Raw genomic sequence first — 21,642 nt, 5'->3', positions numbered from 1 at the left:
GGAGAAATGGTGTGAGATTCTGAAGAAGGTCAGGAATCTGTGCGGCAGCAACAGTAGCAAAGTGGCACCTGGAGCTTCAAGGAAGCAAGGATAAGAAAAGCAAAGCCAAAAGGTTAAGCACCTGACTGCACCTCTGCTGATTAGGGGCACACACCCCTTCTATTGGTTGTGAAATAGACTTATAGGTATACAAAGGCAAATCATAGTAATATAATAATAATCAACAAGAAGAACAAAAAATGGAGAATGTGGCTATATAAGATGGTGAAAATAATAGGCGTTTTACTCTCCTTTCTGGGGGTGGGGGCAGTAAGGGGATTATATCCTGTCACCTCTGAGAGCAAAGATATTACAAATTTTCGGCTGAGTTCCAGAACAAGTAATAGGGGTTTGATTTAGAGCCGAGTTGTAACTTGTTCTTCCTGTCCATCACCCCATTTGTGCATGAGCAGATCACAAGCCTCTCCCCAAGTTTCAAACACATCCTCTGAGGAGTCTAAAAGTTTTGAATTTGAGGAGCAGATACTGGATGCGCAGTGAAGGGAGCTGGAACAGACTAGAGGACATTCACTGCTCTGAGCAGCTTCCTGGACTTTGCCTGATTCTACCTCACTGAGGTTAATTTCACTCTGAGAACAGGCCTCTGCTTTCCCTTTCTCCATCTGAGAATATCTGATGTCTTGCCACATATAGTGCTGCTGAGCGATTCCATCAGAAATTGTGTACATTGGCTCTGAACTGGGTTCAGACATATGACCATTAAACTTGGAGAAGAGGAGACCCAGTTTCTTGAGAGAAGGACCCATAAAGGAACGCTTGCTTGATGACTCAGCTTTTGACTTTCCTTTGGCACCACTGGCTCTTGGTGTGGTTCTGATGAGAGGTGGCCCGTGGCAGGCCTTTTTTTTGCAGCCTAAACTGAAAGAGACACTCTTGGATTTGGCCCGAGCCCCACCACTGCCATCATTGGTATCATCCCTTTGAGAGAAGTCAGTGCTACTGGTTGAAAAGCTTCTCCTCGGGTGTTTTCTATTTCCTAAGAGGTCAAGCACTTCATATCGAAAGCTGGAGATGTCCTGCTTTAACTCCTAGGGCAAGAGAGAAAACACATCATGTTAAGATGCATGGTCTTTAGTGCAAAATAGGCACATTGGGTATTCTTTGTAATGTTCCAGGTTTTACCTAATAACAAATTACAAAGTTCATGAACTACCAGAAGAACCTCACATTATCCCAGCACAAGAAAAATATATAAATAAATCTGTGGGCAGGGCTGGCCATTGGAAAAATTGACAATTGGTAAAGTTGATTTCAGAACCTCAGCATCAGGGCACCCCAACAAACTAATCCCGACTAAAGCATTAACTGAAAATTGGGAATTAGAATAGAGAACTGGCTCTCATAGATATATGCATCTATGTATAAAAGGGATCCTGAAGAGGAAAAACTTTTAGGACTCTAAGATTTAAAACTAGGGAAGTCAAATGTGCCATGTAATGAGGCTACTATTTTGGAAGAGGGGATCCTATTCATTCAAGTCCCTATCAAATTTCTTCTCTCTCTAACTGGCTGCTCAACTACTAGATTGCTCCTTTAAAAATCATCTTTTAAATGCTTAAATCTGGTCATGCTACACCTCTTTGGTATCTTGTCACTGACCTTAGAAAAAAGTAGAAACTCCACAGACTACAAAGTTTTTCAAGGCCTGGTATCTGTTGATCTTTCTGGTTTCATCTCTTCCTACTTTCCCCAGGCTCTTCTTTACTGTCTACCTGTATGGACATATTCTTTCTTGCCTCTGGTCCTTGGCCTGTGGCTGTTCTTTGTCTAAAATACTTTCCCCCCCAACTTTCCTTTATTTGGCTCCTTCTTCAAACTTTAGCTTACAAACCTGTCCTGACTCCCCAAGTCACTCCTCTGTGTCTCTACAGCACCCTGTGTATATCCTGTTAGAATGCTCATTTGTCAGCCTCTATTATTATTTGTATGTCACCTCTTGAAAATAGGGGATAGTTATATCTTGCTCACCACTCTCCTCGAGATACTAGTGGGGTGCTTGGCACATAGCATGCCCTAATAGATGGGTTATATCTGAGGATTAGGATAATGGCCTTCCTATATCCCTTAGAAAATATACATGTATTCTAGGATAGGATTTCTCAACCACTTGATATGTTGACCTGGATAATTCTTTGTTGTGGGGACTATCCCATGAATTTTAGGATGTTTTGTAGCAACCCTAATCTCTACCCACAAGATGCCAATAGCACACACATCCCAGTGTGACAGCCAAAAATGTCTCCAGACATTGTCAAATGTGTACTGGGGAACGTAATTGGCCCTGGTTGAAAATATCTATTTGATGCTATGCTAGTATTGAGAGAATTTTAATGTTTAATGGTAGGATTTCTTGAATCTTAGATTTAATAATGTATTCTGTTGATTTTTACCTTATATTTTTAAAGTAATCAGATCATTTAAATCTTCAGTCATCTTCCCTTTGGTAACTTGCCCATCACCACACATTCTTGTCATCATTTAAAGCACTCAGTTCCCACACTGAGAAATACCCAGAATATGAAAAGAATGCATAGGACAAATTATTTTGTTCATAAAACTGATTGTGTGCTGTGTTACAGGCAGTTGAAATTCCATCACCAGAAACTTCACTGTGAAGATTAAATGATGCTTAAGAAATATGAAATAAGAAATTAAACCACTTCATGGTTAAATTACCTTAAAATTTTCTTCTGTTAGTCCCTCATTTGTTTTGGAATTTCGTATCATAGCAGCCACATATCTTTTGACTAAATTCCTAATAACTTCCTGGAATTAAGGGGGGAAAACACACACATGAAGAGGCATTTCCTTCTTGGGCTCTCAGTAAAATAAAAAAACATACACAGGAAATAAAATATGCTTAAATCATCTTTGCAGTGGAAAATCCTCCCAGGATCCAGAAATCTTCTGCAAAAACTCAGTTAATTTCATTAGATAAATGAAGAATTATTATATGTCCAAATCTGGTGGCAGAATGGGCCAGCAAGATCAAATAAACCTGAAAGGAAAATTTTCCACACATAGAGTAAGTACGGATTTACATTTATAGAATGAGAGCAGAATAATCATTTACTGGTCATAGTCAATATCTTTCCAGTCAGGCTGGCTTAACCTTTAATCTTCCTAGTTAGTAAAATGAGTTTTTCTTCCTTTTATAAAATTAAGAAAGTCATTCAGCAGTGTCACAGAGTCTGCTGATTTTAATGTTCACTTCGCAATCAAGATATTTTAATTCTTTGGATTGATTTTTAAAGAGAGGGAGAGAGAAACATCAATGTGACAGCAAGACATTGACTGGCTGCCTCCTGCACGGCCCTTACTGGGGATCCAGCCCACAACCTTAGCATGACCATGAATTGAACCAGCAAACTTTCAGTGAACAAGATGATGCTCAACCAACTGAGTCACACCTGCCAGTGCTCAAGATATTTTTCTTAGAGTCAAATCTCACTTCTCCTTTACAGGGATGGCCTCTTTTTACTTATCTCTCTGAGAATGGCACAGATATGGTTACTATTCTTTGTATTCTAATGGTAATATGGATAGCAACCACTTAATGCAGTGTCACACACACACACACACACACACACAGACACACACACACACACGCACTACTCAATTATCACAATAACTCTGAGTTAAACTTTTATCATCCCCATTTTACAGATGAGAAAACTGAGCCTCAGTGAGGTTAAGCAACTTGTCCAAGGTCACACAACTGACCAAGACCTATTGTGCTTAGTCTCTGTGAGGAAGCTTTACCTGATAATGTTGATTCTGTATCAGGCTGTCAGCATGGCGTTCCTATAATTAAAAATGGACAAAGAAGTTACATCAGCAGTCTCTCAGCAACCCATCCACCCAAATATTTCTAAATATTAGGACTAGATAATGAAAGGATTTCCTGCCTGACAAACCCACAAACATTTTAGCTTGGAGTGATTTTATGGTGTTTAAGATAGGGAATGTCACAAATGAGGAAAGACAAGACACAGTTTTGTTTATAAAGAAACAATTTTTAAAAGCCTTACTGTGAAGCTCCTCAAGTTGTGCCTTCTCCGTCTACCATCAGGGTCTCTTTTTGGGCAGAAGGTGTTATTAAACCAGTTGCCAAGGTATAGAAATGACTTGGGACTAGGTATGATGTTAAAAGGAGGTGGCAAGGTTCCACCTTCATCAAAGTAACTCATCCAGAGCTTTGTCCTTGCAAATTTCCACTCAATATCTGCATGATCCTATGAAAGAGAGAAATTAAAGGATTCGGGATGGGAACAACTAAAATGCACCCACGTTGCACTCTAAAAGTTCTACCTTGCTTCTATAGAAAGCAATCTGTCAGTAGCTATAAAAATTCAAATTATATATACTCTGTGATTCAGTAATCCTTCTTGTAGAAAGTTATCTTATAAATATACTCATAAGAAGATGTATGTACAGGGCTGTTCACTATAGGATTGTAATTTGTTAATAGCAGAACATCTGACAATAACCTAAATATTCAACAGTGGGAGACTGGTAAAATAAATGATGTTACTGGTAAAATAAATGATGTTACTGGTAAAATAAATGATCCATAAAATGGCTTTTGACATAACCATTTAAAAATATATATGAACATTTTATATATAGAACCACTATGTGTATATATGAATTTATCTGTACATTTTATAAGAACTCCAAGATTTTTAAGTAAAAAAAGCAATATAAAGCATAATATATATTGTTGTACAATGATCTCATTCATGCAATTGAAAATCCCTTTATATTACATACTTACATGCCCCAGACAGGTACATACTGAACTGTCTATAGAAGTTATTTTAATGAATTGGAGTGGTTTGGAGAGGCTTTCTTTTAAAAAAATTACTTGAAGTTATTGAAGTATGATTTACACAGAGTAATATTCACCCTTTTTAAGTACTTGATGAATTTTGACATACTATATAATAAAAGCCTAATATGCAAATTGACCATCAATCCAACACATAAGATGGCTGCTCCCATATGGACACAAGATGGCCAGCAGGGGAGGACAGTTAGGGGCGACTAGGCCTGTAGGGGAGGTCAGTCAGGGGTGACAAGGCCTGTATGGGAGGGAAGTCAGGGATGAACAGGCTGGCAAGAAAGGGTAGGGGCAATTGGGCCAGAAGGGGAGGGCAGTTAGGGCTGACCAGGCTGGCAAAGGTGGTAAATTAGGAGTGACCGGGCCAGCAAGGGGGGGGGGCAGTTAGGGGCAACAAAGCTGGCAAGAGAGGGCAGTTAGGCATGACTGGGCCCTCAGAGGAGGGCAGTTAGGGGAAATTGGGCTGGCAGGGGAGCAGTTAGGCATTGATCAGGCTGGCATGGGAGTGGTTAGGGGGTGATCAGGCTCGCAAGCAGAAGTGGTTAGGGGCAATCAGGCAGGCAGGCAGGTGAGCTGTTGGGAGCCAGCAGTCCTGAATTGTGAGAGGGATGTCCAACTGCCCATTTAGGCTTGATCCCACTGAGATCCCAGATTGGAGAGGGTGGAGGCTGTGCTGAGGGACACCTTCCCCCATGCATGAATTTTGTGCACCTGGCCTCTAGTATATGTATATATACCTGTGAAATCATCATCATAACCAAAACAGAAACACACACACACACACACACACACACACACACACACACAGAATTTTTAACCTGGCATGGACTTACGTAACCACTACCACAATCAGGACACAAAACCGTTCCATCACCCACCAAAATTCCCTAGTGTTGCCCCTTTGTGACCAAACTTTCCCCAACTCCTGGCAACCGCTGCTCCATTTTCCATTGCTATAATGTCCCATTTTCTTTTCTTTTAAAAAAAATATATCTTATTGATTTTTTACAGAGAGGAAGGGAGAGAGATAGAGAGCTAGAAACGTCGATGAGAGAGAAACATCGACCAGCTGCCTCCTGCACACCCCCCACTGGGGATGTGCTCGCAACCAACGTACATGCCCTTGACTGAATCAAACCCGGGACCTTTCAGTCCACAGACCTACGCTGTACCGCTGAGCCAAACCAGTTTTGGCTAATGTCCCCTTTTCAAAATGTCATTTGAATGGAATCCTCAGTTGGACATTCTGGGACTACTGGATTTCCACATTCAAAAGATTGAAATTGGATTCCTACCTCACAACACAAATAAAACTCAACTCAAAATGGTTCACAGAGATAAAAGTTAAGAAATTATATATATACACACACACACACACACACACACACACACACACACACACTAATATGCAAAGTGTCCCTGGAGTTCAACCAGGAGATCAGGAGTTCTATTTCTAGTTAACCACCAGGGGGCAGCATGGAATGAAGGGATGCCCTGGTTGGCAGCTGGCAGCTGGAGAATGGAGGCCCTGACTGGCAGCCAGAAGGCCCCAATCAGCCCTGATCACTAGCCAGGCCTAGGGACCCTACCCATGCACAAATTTCATGCACTGGGCCTCTAGTAAAAACTATAAGAAGAAAACTTAGGTCTAACTTTTCATGACCTTAGTTAAGACAATGGTTTCTTAGATGTAACATCAAAAGCCAAGAGATAGAAAAAAATTAGTTAAATTTGTCTCCATAAAACTTAAAATTTATTGTACACTACAAAGAAAATAAAAAGACAACCCACAAATAAAGAACAATTACAACTCAACAATAAAAAGATAAACTAATTTGCCCAGCCTCTGTTGCTCAGCAGTTGAGTATACCCAGGAATCAAGAGGTCACAGGTTTGATTCCTGGTCAGGGAATATGCTGGGGTTGCAGGCTCGAACACCAGTGGGGGCATGCAGGAGGCAGCTGATTTATGGTTTCGCTCTCATTGATGTTTTGATTTCTCTATCCCTTTCCCTTCCTCTCTCTCTAAAAAATAAATTTAAAAAATCTTTTTAAAAAAGATAAACCAAATTAAAAGTGGCCAAAACATTTGATTGGCCGAAACCGGTTTGGCTCTGTGGTAGAGCGTCGGTCTGCGGACTGAAAAGTCCCAGGTTCGATTCCGGTCAGGGGTATGTACATTGGTTGCGGGCACATCCCCGGTAGGGGTTGTGCAAGAGGCGGCTGGTCGATGTTTCTCTCTCATCGACGTTTCTAGCTCTCTATCCCTTTCTCCTCCTCTCTGTAAAAAAATCAATAAAATATATTTAAAAAACAAACAAACAAACAAACAAACAAACAAAACATTTGATTGGACATTTCCCCAAAGAAGTAATACAAATGATCAATAAGCAAATGAAAGGATGCTCAACATCATTTGTCATTACAGTGATTCAAATTGATATCATTTAAAAAGATAGATAATAATCAGTATTGCTGAACATATGGAGAAATTGGACTCTTCACACACTAATGGTGGGAATGTAAAACAGTACAGCTGCTTTTGAAAACAGTGTGGTAGTTCCTCCAATTATTAAACATATATAGGGTGTCCCAAAAATGTATATACACACTTTTAATAATTATAAAGGCAGTGTTTATTATAATACATTTCATTTTTATTTAACAGCTATCAGCTGTTAAAGTATATATATATTTTTGGGGATAACCTGTAGTTACCATATGATCCAGCAATTCCACTATAAATTATATACCCAAAAGAAATAAAAACATATTCCACATAATAGCTTGTAAACAAATGTTTATAACAACATTATTCATAATAGTCAAAAAGAAGCATTTGATTTTGACAAAGAATAGAATTATGCAGTGGGCCAAGTTGTAAACCATAGATACCTTTTTTGAGCTTAGGAGACTCTCTGGTGCCTTTCATCGCACCTATTCCACTTAGGTGCGGCTATGACTTTCCATAAACATTTTGAAAACAGCTCAAAGAACCAAAATGCTACCATTCCATTCCTCTAGTGCTTAAGTGGGAGCTCAGGCTTGGAATTAGTATGTAATGGTTTAGCAGAGAAGTTACTGAAAATTATCATCTCAATAGTCCCTTTTTATTCGTTTATCATGTATCAGTTCAATATTCATCTAGCCACTCATATTTTGATTCCTGTGTCGATCAAGTACCATATTCCAGGTCCTCAGCTATGTGCTGAGCACAGAGACATGACATTCCAGTATTAGTGGTTGGAATACCACACAGAACAAAATTAGAGTACAGAAGTAACACCTGAGTCCTAGAGATTTAGAAATAATATACCAAGAGGCAGGATTGGTTGGACAATTTGAGCTGTAAAGTATGAGTAGGGTAAGTATTCATTAATTCATTCAATAAATAAATTAATTTATTTATTTGCTGATAGACAATAGATATTAAATTGTGGCAGTGAACAATATGATCAAGAAGATGATTTGGTATGTAGAAATCTAATTTTCAACCATGGATCTAGTTTGAATTGCAAGATTATAAATATGGCTTTTGTAGTTGTATTTGCCTAAAACTTCAATAAATATATGATGTCCAAGAGATTTTTATTTGTTTGCATGGGGCTAGCCTTTCATCTTATATTATAGACAAAGCAGACATTGTGTGTGTTTTTTTTGTTTTGTTTATTTTTTGTTGTTGCTTATTTTCAGTGTTTGCTTGTGATACCCTCTCCTACTCTCTGCTCTACCCTCTCCACACAACTATGATTTGAACATTCACCCAAATTAGACCCTGGCTAGGTGCTTTTATATGACATACCTATACAATAATAGACTTTGGTTATTCTTATTCCCAACTTCCTAAAATTTTAGAATTTCTGTGCTACTATAACATGCTTTTAATGGCACATAGCCTTGCATGTGCATTCTAGTTCATGTGTGTTCACTGAAATACCTTAGAGATTGTCAGACCCTGTGGAGCAGGCGAGAGCTTCTATTTATTTTAACTGCTTTCACAGTGCTAATGTAATGTACTGTGACTATAGAGCATAACCTCAAATGTTTTTGACTTGTTCAAATTTGATGAGACCAAAGCATAACAAGCATTTGCATGAAAGTGCGAAAGAGACATTGGAAGGCCAATGGACTTTGATATTCATCAAAGATGAATATCAGCATAAGTTTTGCTCCTGCTGTGATTGCGATGGCACAAGGCAAGTTTCCTGACCTGATAATCCTTACATTGTTTACCAAACTTTACCTTTGATCTGCCTGTATGCATTGCTAAAGGGAAAATATGTATTCAAAGTGAATAAAAAGCAGAAGGACAGGACTCAGTGTGCCTCTTCAAGAAAGAGGTTTCCACCTGGCCCCCAAATGCCTTAAAAAAATTCATATTTCGGAGACACCAAGATGGCGGCATAGGGTAGACACCTGAATGCAGCCTACCACAACAAATTTGAAGTTAGAACTGAAAAACAGGGGAGGCATTGCCCTGAAGTGCCAAACGGCTAGCTGAGAGGAGGCTCTGCCATCTGGGAAGGAGAGAGAAGGCACCCTGAACCTCAGGAATTATGAAGGTACGGAGAACTGTGTGCGCGAAAAGGCGCTGGCTTACTCCCAGCGCGGGGAGAGGAAGGGCCGGACAGAGATTGCTGCTGGCTTGAGAGGGCTGCCGGGCTGAGTTCGCTACTGGCTTACTCCCGGCGCACGGAGAAGGCAGACAGCTAACGCGCAACTGGCTTTCTTGTTCGAGCGGAAAACAGAATCAGCCTATTGCTCTGATAGACGGCCCCAGACAGGGAGAGGCCAGACTGTCAGGCAGTGGGCAGAGATCTCTCAGAGGTGTGTGAAGCCAGAGGCCATTACTGTGGGACTTGGGGAGGAGCCCAAGGGAAAACAGTTTGTCTGCACCAACCTGAGACTCCGCCCAATCTCTGGCTGAGCACAGAAGCTCTCCCAGAGGCTGGCTTTCTCTAAGGAGGGACTGGCAGGAACCCAAAACTTGTCTGTGCCTTTACCAAAGAGGTGCGCGCGCCTGCAACCAATCTTCCGAAACTCTCCGAGAACAGGTCTTTTCTAAGGCGAGACTAACAGGGAACCAAAGCTTGTCTGCGCCACCCCGAGACCCCGCCCTATCCAAGGGGAGTACAGAAGCCCTCCTAGCTGAGACTCTGCTGATCCTCACAGCCAATTGGCTTAGAGATCAAAGCTTCCCAGTGATACCAACAATAAGCAAGGCTTAATAACAAGACTGCACACACAGCCCACAAAGGGCTACACCAAGACTGTCCACCGCAGGTAACTGGGAAGGCTGTGCTACTGGGCTCTACTAGACACCTAGAACACAAAGCTATTCCATCAAATCAGGGAAACAACTAAAATGCAGACAAGAGGAAGGAGACAAAGGAAGGAGATGGAGGAAAAGAAAAGATTGGACATTGAGTTCAAAACTACAGTTATAAGGTTATTCAACAATATCCTAAAAAAGGCCGATAAAATAAATGAGACCTATGAGGATATGAAAAGGGAACAACTAGAAATAATAAGGGATCAACAAGAAATGAAGAAAACATTGTCTGAAATAAAAAATATTATACAAAGTCCTAAAAACAGACTGGAAGATCACAAGAATCAAGACAAAGATTTAGAACACGAAGAGCCAAAGGACACTCCTCTGCAGAAGGGAGAAGATAAGAGAATCCAGAAAGTTGAAGATAGTGTAAGAAACCTCTGGGACAATTTCAAGCGAAACAACATCAGAATTATGGGGATTCCAGAAGAAGAGAGAGAGCAAGATACAGAAAGAATACTGAAAGAAATAGTGACAGAAAACTTCCCCCACCTGGGGAAAGAAATAGACTTACAAGTCCAGGAAGCCCGCAGAACCCCAAACAAAAGGAATCCAAAGAGGAACACACCAAGACACATCATAATTAAAATTCCAAGAGCAAAAGACAAAGAGAGAATATTAAAAGCAGCAAGAGAAAAGCAGGTAGTTACCTATAAAGGAACACCCATACGATTGTCAGCTGATTTCTCAACAGAAACCATGCAGGCCAGACGGGAATGGCAAGAAATATTCAAGGTGATGAATAGCAAGAACCTACAGCCAAAAATAATCTACCCAGCAAAGCTATCACTCAGAATCAAAGGACAGTTAAAGAGCTTCACAAAAAAAAAAAAAAGCTAAAAGAGTTCATCACTGCTGAACCAGAATTATATGAATTGCTGAAGGGGGTTATTTAGGAAGGGGAAGAAGATAAAGATAAAAATTATGATCAACAAATACATAACTATCAACAAGTGAATCTAAAAACCAAGGGAATTAAAAAAATCTGATGAACAATATTAACTGGTGAATATAATAGAATCAGAGGTATGGAAGGGGAGTGGACTGACAATTCTTGGGGAAAGGGGAGTGAGGGTGCAGGAAGAGACTGAACAAAAACTGTGCACCTATGGATGAGGACAATGGGGGATGGGGAAAGGACAGAGGGTGGGGTGGGAACCTGGTGGAGGGGAGCAATTGAGGGGGGGAAGAGGATCACATTTGTAATAATCTGAACAATAAAGATTTATTTAAAAAAAATTCATATTTCTTCTATAGTGTATTCATTGTCGTCAGTCCTCCTGCAAGTTAACCTGAACTCTCTGTGAAGGTCGCAGCACAGATTCTGAACACATGGCCATAGCTAGGTCAAATGAACATATCTCCAGTTTCACAATTCTCAACAAATTCAAGCACAAGTTTATTTTCCTTAGAATCAAATACAAAGCAATTTTTTTTTACCAGCTTTTGATAAATTCTTATGAATTCTTTCAGGTCTCTTGCCAGCAACCATCTTACTCTTGCAAATTGGAAAGCTTTATAACATAATGAAAAGGGAGCGAGGCTGGCACAGACATAGGAGAGCAAAGCTAATAATAACCTTTAAAAAGAAAAGTTACTTCCAGGAATCTTGGGACTGATGGCAGACTGGTTAGAGGGATATTCTATGGAGGGGGAGATTTTGGCATCCTTTACATTAATTAGTAGCAACACAACTGTGTTGTGACATACACTTCCCAAATCAAGGAGAGATAATTTCCCTGGCATTTCAAGGGAAGTCCATCTCACTTAGACTGCTTTCTTCTGCTGGTAGAATTCAAGGCATGCCTCTCAAATGTTGATGTGCAACAGAATCACATGGAGCATTTGTTTAAAATGCTGATTTCTGGACCTCACTAGATGTTGTACATTGTATTGTAGTTTTGTCTCAGATCTAGAAATGCAGTTTTAAAAAAATGTAAGCATTTAGACTAAGTATTCTCAGTATTATTGGGAGATTGGTTCCAGGACACCCCTTGGATACCAAAATCCAAGGACACACAAGTCCCATATGTAAAATGGCATAGAAAAATGCATACAATCAGTCTTCTGCATCTCTTAATTTAAAATAATATTTTCAATCTGTGGTTGGTTGATTCAGACCATGTAGAACTACAGATATGGAGAGCCCACTGCATATTATAATTTTGGTAACTGTTTTTGTTTTGATTCATTTAAAAGATACTATATAGGAATCTTCAAAATAAAGAAGTAGCCCAGGCCTCCTGCAATCTCTTGGAAGGCCCTGAAGTAGAGAGAGTCCTCTCAGCTAGTATTATCATACACATACATGCCCTCACCTCCAACTTATCCCACATATTTATTGGTCTAGAGGAGAGCCAATTCCCTGTCACTAAATAAATGGTCAGCAATCCTCCTCTGTTCCCCAAGACTGCTAGGTGGTTAGAATTTCCTGGTGTAATCATTCTGGGGCCTGGTGGGAATTACTTTGATATTGGTTTATCTAGTTTAGAACCCTGTAACAACCTTAATTCAAGTGCACCAACTCAGTTGCTAAACAGCATAACAAAAAAAGAGAGCCCTCTCTCCAACTTCATTTCACTGTCCATCCATTGCCCCCAACACTCCCTTGTAACCTACTACTGATGCCCCTAATAGCTTATTTAAGCCTTTCCATATGGCAAGAGGCCCCTCAGTGGATGTTACAAACAGGTTCTTCTCCCTATTGAACATGTGCAGCTGCCTTGTGGGCAGCCATTATGTCTTCCCCTCACCTCAGGCATCAAATGGCTATTAGTCCCTCTTCCCAATTAAATTGCTAGGTGGTTGGAGTTACTGCTTGGTACACTCTGGTCTTTCTTTTTATTGGAGGAGGGGTTTATTATGTTTATTTAACATTATCTGAAAAATGTATTTCTTTCAGTTTGATTGAGATACTAGAGGCCTGGTGCACAAAATTCGTGCAAGGGGGTGGGTGGTGTCCCTCTCCAATCTGGGACCTCTCAAGGGATGTCTGACTGCCCATTTAGGCCCTATCCCACCAGGCAGTCGAACAGTCCTTTCACAATCCAGAACTGCTGGCTCCCAACTGCTCGTCTTCCTGCCTTCCTGATTGCCCTTAACTGCTTCTGCCTGCCAGCCTGATCACCCCCTAACCATTCCCCTGCCAGCCTGAATGATGTCTAACTGTTCCCCTGCCAGCCGGTTTGCTCCCAACTTCCCTCCTCTGCCGGCCTTGTCAGCCCTAACTGCCCTCCCCTGCAGGGTTGATCACCTTCAACTTCCCTTCCTTGCAGGCCTAGTGCTTCCCAACTGCCCTCCCCTGCTGGCCATCTTGTGGTGGCCATCTTGTATCCACATAGTGGCAGGATCTTTGACCACATGGGGGCAGCCATCTTGTGTGTTGGAGTGATGGTCAATTGGCATATTATTATTTTATTAGATAGGATAATTGACGTTCAGCACAGTAAAAGGTTAAGGAATACAACATAATGATTTGGCCTACATATATTGTGAAATTGCTACTATAATAAATTTAGTTAACATCCATTACCTCATATAGATACAAAAAGAAAAACAAAGTTTTTTCCTTGTGATGAGAACTTTTTAGGATATACTTTCTTAGCAACTTTCATATATACTATTCAACAGTGTTAACTTATAGTCATTATGCTGTACATTATATCCCAGTACTTATTTTTTCTGGAATCTTATACTTTTTTACCACCTTCATCCAATTCCCTCACCCCCTGCCCTTTGCCTTTGGTAACCACTAATCTGATCTTTTTTTTCTATGAATTTGGGTTTTATATTTTATTTATTTTTAAAAAGATTTTTAAATTGATTTTTAGAGAAATGGGAAGGGTGAGGGAGAGAGAAACATCAACCTGAGAGAGAAACATCAATTGGCTGCCTCCTGCCCAGCCCCTACGAAGGATCAAGTCTGCAACCTGGGCATGTGCCTTGACCAAGAATTGAACCGGCAACCTTTTGACACCCAATTAACTGAGCTACACCAGCCAGGGCATCCTTTTAATTTTTAATTATTATTTTCCCCTAGACAGGAAAAAAGAACTTATTCTCATCTGTAATTTTTCAGCTTAAGTATCATCTCCTCAAAGAGACCTTCCCTGAGCAACTAAATTTGAGTGGGGTTCTTTGTTACTGTATCTCACAACACCCTGTTCTGTTACCTCAAACCAATAATCACAAATCACTTTAATGGATTTTTCTCTACTTATTCTTAGGCTCCCTACTAGAAGGAAAGCCCATTGAAATTAGGGATTTTATCTTGTTCAGTATTGCAGTCTAAAAGACTGTCACAGAGTGGGTGAACAATAGATTTTTGCAGAAAGAATTAATTGAAGATCCAGAGGCAGATATATAAGGAAACTGAGCACTAATAATATTATATATCATTTTTTAAGTATACCACCTTTTTTAGTCTTCAAAACAGCTTGATGAGGTAGATTCTATTACTATTTCCATTTGATGAGTAAATGAGTGAAACTCACCTGAGTAAAGAAATGTGTCTAAAGACACACAACTAGAAACTGGGGACCACAATTCAAATCTGTGAACTCTAGAACTCAAGGTCTTAACCACTAACATAGATTGTTTTTTGGGAAGTGCACTGAGTTGGATTTCACAATAAGCATCATGCTCACTCCTGTATGTCAGAAAAGTACCTTCAAATGGTGCAGAAACAGAGACTGATTAAGGCTCTGAGATTTTTATAAACAGATCACTCTATACACGGGATCAGGCCTCCACCTGCCCAGACTTATATTCTTGTTTCCTTCAGCTTACTATTCATTTATTTTTTGCTACAAAGAGAACTTTGCAGGGCTCCTGCATTCAGCTGTGCAGGTTTTACACTGCATAATTCTAGGAGCACTGTTCACAGCAAATGTGGTAGTCCAAAAGCCCACTGAACTCCTTATCGCCGTTTCCAGGTGTCTCCAGAGATGTAAATTGAACCCTTCAGTCAAGGAGGTGCAGACTGTTCTGCGTGCCAGTATCTTTCAGTTTGGGGGTGGGAGAACCTTTTCCTTTGGGAGGACAGGAGCAATGAGAAGATACTGAATTGTGATTTGCTGAGTTTGATTTGCAGTTTTCAGAAATAAATGGGATTAACCCAGTCAGGGCTTTTTTTCTCTATCACCTAGGAATGGGAAATTCTACAGGCCTGGAACACAACCCACAGATGTGCCCTTAACTGGAACTGAACCAAGGACCCTTCAGTTTGCAGGCCAATACTCTATCCACTGAGCCAAACCAGCTAGGGCGGCTGAACTCAACTTTTGGAAACCTGTTTCCTCATCTGTAACATGCTGATAATAGTGCTTACACTCAGAGTTCTTGTGAGTATCAAATATGACAATATATGCAAATGTGCTTTGGAAAGTATAAAGCACTATATTAACTATAATTATGAAATCCATAATCTAGACAGACTTCCTTTCAGTGAGATAATGCCCCTCCCATTGCCATAAAAATTTATTCCTCTCTAAATACTAAACACGTGCAATGGCTATAAATCTACATTATGTATTTTTAAAAATATATTTATTTTATTTTATTTTTATTACTTTTTATATATTTTATTGATTTTTTACAGAGAGGAAGAGAGAGGGATAGAGAGTTAGAAACATTGATGAGAGAGAATCATCGATCAGCTGCCTCTTGCACACCCCCTACTGGGGATGTGCCCTCAACCAAGGTACATGCTCTTGACCAGAATCGAACCTGGGACCTTTCAGTCCACAGCCCGATGCTCTATCCACTGAGCCAAACCAGTTTCAACTACATTATGTATTTTTATTTATTTATTTATTTATTTATTTATTTAATATATTTTATTGATTTTTTACAGAAAGGAAGAGAGAGAGATAGAGAGTTAGAAACAACGATGAGAGAGAAACATCAATCAGCTGCCTCTTGCACACCCCCTACTGGGGATGTGCCCGCAACCAAGGTACATGCTCTTGACCGGAATCGAACCCGGGACCTTTCAGTCCGCAGGCTGACGCTTTATCCACTGAGCCAAACCGGTTTTGGCTACATTATGTATTTTTAAACATGGTTGACAACCTTAGATCACAGATTTTCCCAAGTTAATCCCTATCAATTATTTTAAAAGTATTGATTTAGTACCTACTGTGTTTCCCACTTTTTACTAGGCACCAGGGAAATATAAAGAAAACCTAAAGTAGAGTCCCTATCTTCTGGAGCTTCAGTCTACAAAGGTAGAAAAGAGACATATTTTAAAAGACCTAGGTAGGGATGGGCAAACTATGGCCTGCAGGCCAAATATGGCCTGCCACTTGGTTTTGTATAGTCTGCAAGCTGAGAATGGTTGTTACATTTTTATTTTTATTTTTATTTTTATTTTTATTATTTTATTTCTTATTTTTTATTGATTTTTTACAGAGAGGAAGGAAGAGAGATAGAGAGCTAGAAATATCAATGAGAGAGAAACATCGACCAGCTGCCTCTTGCACACTCCCTACCGGGGATGTGCCCGCAACCAATGTACATGCCCTTGACCGGAATCGAACCTGGGACCTTTCAATCCGCAGACCGACGCTCTACTACTGAGCCAAACCGGTTTCGGCTGGTTGTTACATTTTTAAATAGTTGAAAAAGATCAAAAGTATAAGTATTTTGGACACTTGAAAATTACAAGAATTTCAAATTTTAGTTCCTTTAAATGAAGTTTTATTGGCATATAGTCACACCCATTTGTTTATGTATATTCAAAGACTTCTTTCATGTTAAAAGAACAGAATTAAATAGTGTGTTAGAGATATTATATTCCACAAAGCCTAAAATGTTTACTGTCTGACCTTTTACAGAAAAACTTTTTCACCCTCTTAACTAGAGGAAAATAAACTTAGGCTTGGTCAGCTTTGACAGTTGCTCGGTCTTCACACTTGCAAATATTCTGAGAACTCACATGCATAAAAATCATTAATGGGTTCATTTATTCAATAGATATTAAGTGAGAGCCTACTATGTGTCACAGTATGGGGAAGGGACTTTAGCATAACATATTTTTGTGTTGGTTAGTTTTCCTATATGAAACTAGAGGCCTAGTGCATGAAATTCATGCACGGGAGAGGGGGTCCCCTCAGGTAAGCCTGCACCCTCTCCAATCCCGGACCCCTTGGGGGATGTCTGCCAGCAGTCAGATATCCCTCTCACAATCCGGGAGCTCTGGCTCTTAACTGCTCACCTGCTTGCTTGCCAGCCAGATTGTCCCAACTGCCCCCCCCCCCAGCCTAGTTGTCCCCAACTGTGCCCCTGCTGGTCTGGTCACCCCCAACTGGCCCCTTTCTGCTAACCTGGTTGCCCCTTACTGCCTCTCCCCACTCCAACTGTCTTCTTGCCAGCCTGGTCACCCCCAACTGTCCCCTGCTGGCTTGGTCACCCCCAACTACCCCCTGCTGGTCTTGTTGTCACCAACTGTCCCCCTACCGGCCTGGTCACCACCAACTGCCCCTCCCTGCTGGCCTGGTCGCCCTATGCAGCCTACTGTTCAGTCATTTGGTCATCCCTCCCTAACCTCTCTGCTGGCCTAGTTGCCCCATGCAGCCTACTCTTCAGGCATTTGGTCATCCCTTGCTGGCCTTGTCGCCACATGCAGTCTGCTGTCTGGTTCTCCGTCCGGTTGTTTCAGTCATGATGGCCCCTGACTTTTTACATATTAGGATGTATGAAATAAGGTATTAATAGCAAAACCCTGTGGTATAACCTCTTAGAGAATCCTTGGGGTGATTAAAAATTCTTTGTACCTCCAGAAATCTTTAGGGTTAGGCTAATGGAAACTTTGATGTAGTCAGTTAAGAGGATTCTAATTTCAGTAGTTCTGATCTTCTTTAATAATTGGTGTTGATTATCCCATGAATGAAAAGGCCTGAAATATTTTATTTTCTTCACTATCGGGGATTCCTGATAAGCCACATTTATTAAGCTTAATGATAAATATATTTCTCATCAAGCCTTTGTGATTATCTCACAATTTTATAGACTTGGGTACTTCTATAAGTTCAAATGCCCAGGAGAAATTGGGAAAGAGAAAATAAGAAAAAGCAAAATCTTGTGAGAGAAGAAAGGAGAATAAGGCAGAGATAAATACAGTTCACTTCCCCCCTCATTTTTAAACTTAAATCTTCTCTTTTTTTCTTCTTTTTGACAAAAGCAGAATTACCTTGACATCTGAGCTTATATAATTTTACTGTCAGATCTCAAGTAAAAGGCAGAGTAATGCAGTGGGTTGTAACCTCTGATGATCCTTCTGAGTATTGTGACATATGTGTTGTAGATATAGGACACCATGTATATTATAGCTAGAGGACACCTTCTGGCCCATGCTGTCTCTCACATTGAGCCTGGCTATAAAACACGGCTCCAGTTACCACATGGCAGGAGAAAGAGCTTATTAATATTAATAAATCAGCACTCACATTTAGTTTCTAATCCTCAAACTGCTAGGAAATTAAAGAACATTTGTATCACTTAGTTTTCCTGTCAACTGATCCCTGATGTCCAGAACAAGGATAATGGGAACAAGGCAGAAGTCAAGAATCATGTTTCCATGAACTTTGGGCCATGGTCATTTCACTTATCTACAAATATTATTTGTTGCCTATGAAGAGAACATTTTCTTCCACAAGAAACAATTCTTCCTGAGACTCAGTTCTGAAATCTTTTAAAATATAAACACAGTCATTTTTATCTTCCAATTGTCCATTGATAGTTGCTATTTTATGTAGGGGTTGAAAGCAACTTTGGCTTGGGGACTGTCGCACAGAACTGACCCTTTACAAAACTGTGCTGATGGTGACATTTTCCTCCAGTGCCTTCAATCTCTTTTTTCATGTTGGTGTTCTCTCCCCAGTCTTCTCCAACTCCATTTCCTTCTTAGTATCTCTTTACTTGCTTGACCTCATAGGAAAACCTGATCAGTAAAGGATTGGACTCATTTATATCTAGTCATAAGTGACCTATTAACAGCTCTAAACACATTTGCATTATAACTTGGAACAAGGTCTTAAGGTGAGGGATTTCCAGATGACAGTGGGAGAATGTCTATAAGTAAATAAAAAACCTGAGATTTTATGCTAAATTTTATGCATGTTTGTTCATATGTGAATTTTTTGTTCATATTCATCAGATTATCAAAGCAATAAAAATCATAAAAGATTAAGGGCAGTCTTACGGTAAAGAAACAAAATACAAATAATGGTATTTGAATAGGAATATAAGGGGTAAATATCCAAAATTTATAAGGAACTTATAAAATTCAACACACACACACACAAAAAAAAAACCCCAAACAAACAAGCAAAAACCAATCCAATTAAAAAATGGGCAAAGGACCTGAATAGATATTTTTCCAGAGAGGACATACTGATGGCCAATAGACATATGAAAAGATTCAACATCACTAATCATCAGAGAAGCAGATTAAGGAATTGGATGAATAGGGGAAGGACCACAGTTTAGTATAGAAGATGGAGAAAAAGAATGAGTGGATAAGAGGAAAAAATAATAAAATAAATTTAGTTTGCTTCAGCCGCATTTTAATGCCCCATATGGGCTGGCTTAGGACCCCACTCTTCTGTTCTCTCTGCCAATCCTGGGCTCCCTGTTAGTTAGGTATTTAGGTGCTAACCACTGTCAGGCACTGTCTTTGGTGATCTATCACTCCTCTGCTTGTGTCTGTCTCCACAGGTTTTGGTTGCAAGCAGGCAGGACCAATTTGGCTGTTTTGCCTATCTACCAGCTATCAATATTAATCACTCAAGTGTCTGTTTCTGTCAGAGCTTTAGGTGGAGTTGCTGCAGTTTCGCTATCTGAAGATCAGATGGGCTCTACATTCTGGGTCATTTACCTATATGAGTGTCTATATGCCAGTACCATACTGTTTTAATTACTGTGGCTTTGTAGTACAGTTTTATATCAGATAGTATGATTTCTCCAACTTTGTTCTTTTTTTTTTTTTTTCAAGATCAATGTTGCTATTCAGGATCTTCTGTGGTTCCATATAAAGTTTGTGGAAATTTGTTTTAATTCTATGAAATATGCCATTAATATCTTGGTAAGAATTGCATTGTGGAGACAACCAAGAGGGCGGCTTTCACAACCACATCAAAACTACAACTAAAAAACAAAACAAATATAATTCAGACCCACAGGAAAGCTGGCTCAGTGGAAATTCCACAACTAGAAGGAAAGAAAAAATCACATTGAGACTGGCAGGAAGTGCAGAGGTGTGGGTGAAATGGGCTGGCAACTGATGCACTGTTTTGTTTTGTTTTTTTCAATCAGGAGGGAGATATAAGCATCCGATTGCTTTGAACTCCAGTTCTGGGTGAGACTCTGGTGACCCAGACTCATATGGGGAGACACTGGACGGTCTGGCATCGGACCAGAAAACGAGGGCAGCTTTCTCTCAGAGGTTCTCACAGTGATCATTGTTCCTGCATGGGGGCTTGGGACACAGAGACCCAGGGACCTATCCAGGGCAGGGCTGACTGGCAGCATTGCTGTTTGCTCTGCCCTGGTGATTCCCTGAGGCCCCATCCTACCCAATTTATAACCCCACACAAGATGTGCTTTTGCATATGAATGGCCTGTCCTTTTGCAATCTAAAACATAACAAACTGCAGCTGGGTTAAAGAGCTCCAAAGCTTGCAAAAGAAAGCCTAAGGCCTGGCAGAAGCAGCCTACATTGCTTCATAGCTGGGACTCATCTGGGCACTTCCAAACCTCAAACAAAGAGGAGGAATTTGCAGATCTCTCTGTAGCTCCTGCTGGATGGTCTCAGGCAGTGGCTGACTTTGCACCTCCTAGGAGATCCACGAGCCAGTGTACCCAGTGGTCTATGTGAGATGATACTATATTACAACTCTTCACATCCAAAAGTGACACACTCAAGGGGGAGATTCAGTGAGCACCAAAGCCCCACTGAAGCAACTCATACCCCATAAGGATGTCTCCATCACAGCAGTTCTCACATTGTAGACAAAGCTTTTCCTCACAGCCAATTGGCCTGGAGGTCAATTCCTCCCACTGATGCCAACAGCAATCAAGGCCCAACCACAACAAGACTGTGCACACAGCCCACAAAGGGGTGCACCAAGAGTGTCAACCTCAGGTGACTGGGGAGGCTGAGCCACTGAGCCATATAAGACACCTAGCACACAAAGCCACTCTGTCAACACAGGGAAGCAGCCAAAATGCAGAGATAAAGAGGTCACAAATGAAAGAAATGGAGGAAAGCAAACTACTGGATATAGAGTTCAAAACCATGATTATAAGGTTACTCAAGAATCTTCTAGAAACTGCCAATAAATTTAATGAGACCCTCAAGGATATGAAAAAGGACCAACTAGAAATTAAACATGCACTTACTGAAA

General features: G+C 40.4%; 1 protein-coding gene across 1 annotated transcript in view; it reads right to left on the bottom strand.

Moving 5' to 3' along the window:
* Positions 1–395: 395 nt before the first annotated feature.
* TRPC5 (transient receptor potential cation channel subfamily C member 5) overlaps positions 396–21,642 on the bottom strand; it is a gene marked incomplete at its 3' end in the record, with an annotated part of 359,287 nt that continues 338,040 nt past the window's right edge. The window contains exons 8-11 of the mRNA XM_084870450.1: positions 4,092–4,295; positions 3,823–3,864; positions 2,737–2,826; positions 396–1,088 (exon numbers count right to left, since the gene is read on the bottom strand). Of these exons, the coding sequence (XP_084726576.1) occupies positions 396–1,088; positions 2,737–2,826; positions 3,823–3,864; positions 4,092–4,295 (1,029 nt within the window). The remainder of the gene's footprint in view (positions 1,089–2,736; positions 2,827–3,822; positions 3,865–4,091; positions 4,296–21,642) is intronic.

The sequence above is a fragment of the Pipistrellus hanaki genome (genome assembly GCF_964339955.1).
Source record: "Pipistrellus hanaki genome assembly, chromosome: X".
NCBI lineage: Eukaryota > Metazoa > Chordata > Mammalia > Chiroptera > Vespertilionidae > Pipistrellus > Pipistrellus hanaki.
Note: the sequence above shows the minus strand (reverse complement) of the source record. Positions and strands in the feature narration are given on the sequence as shown.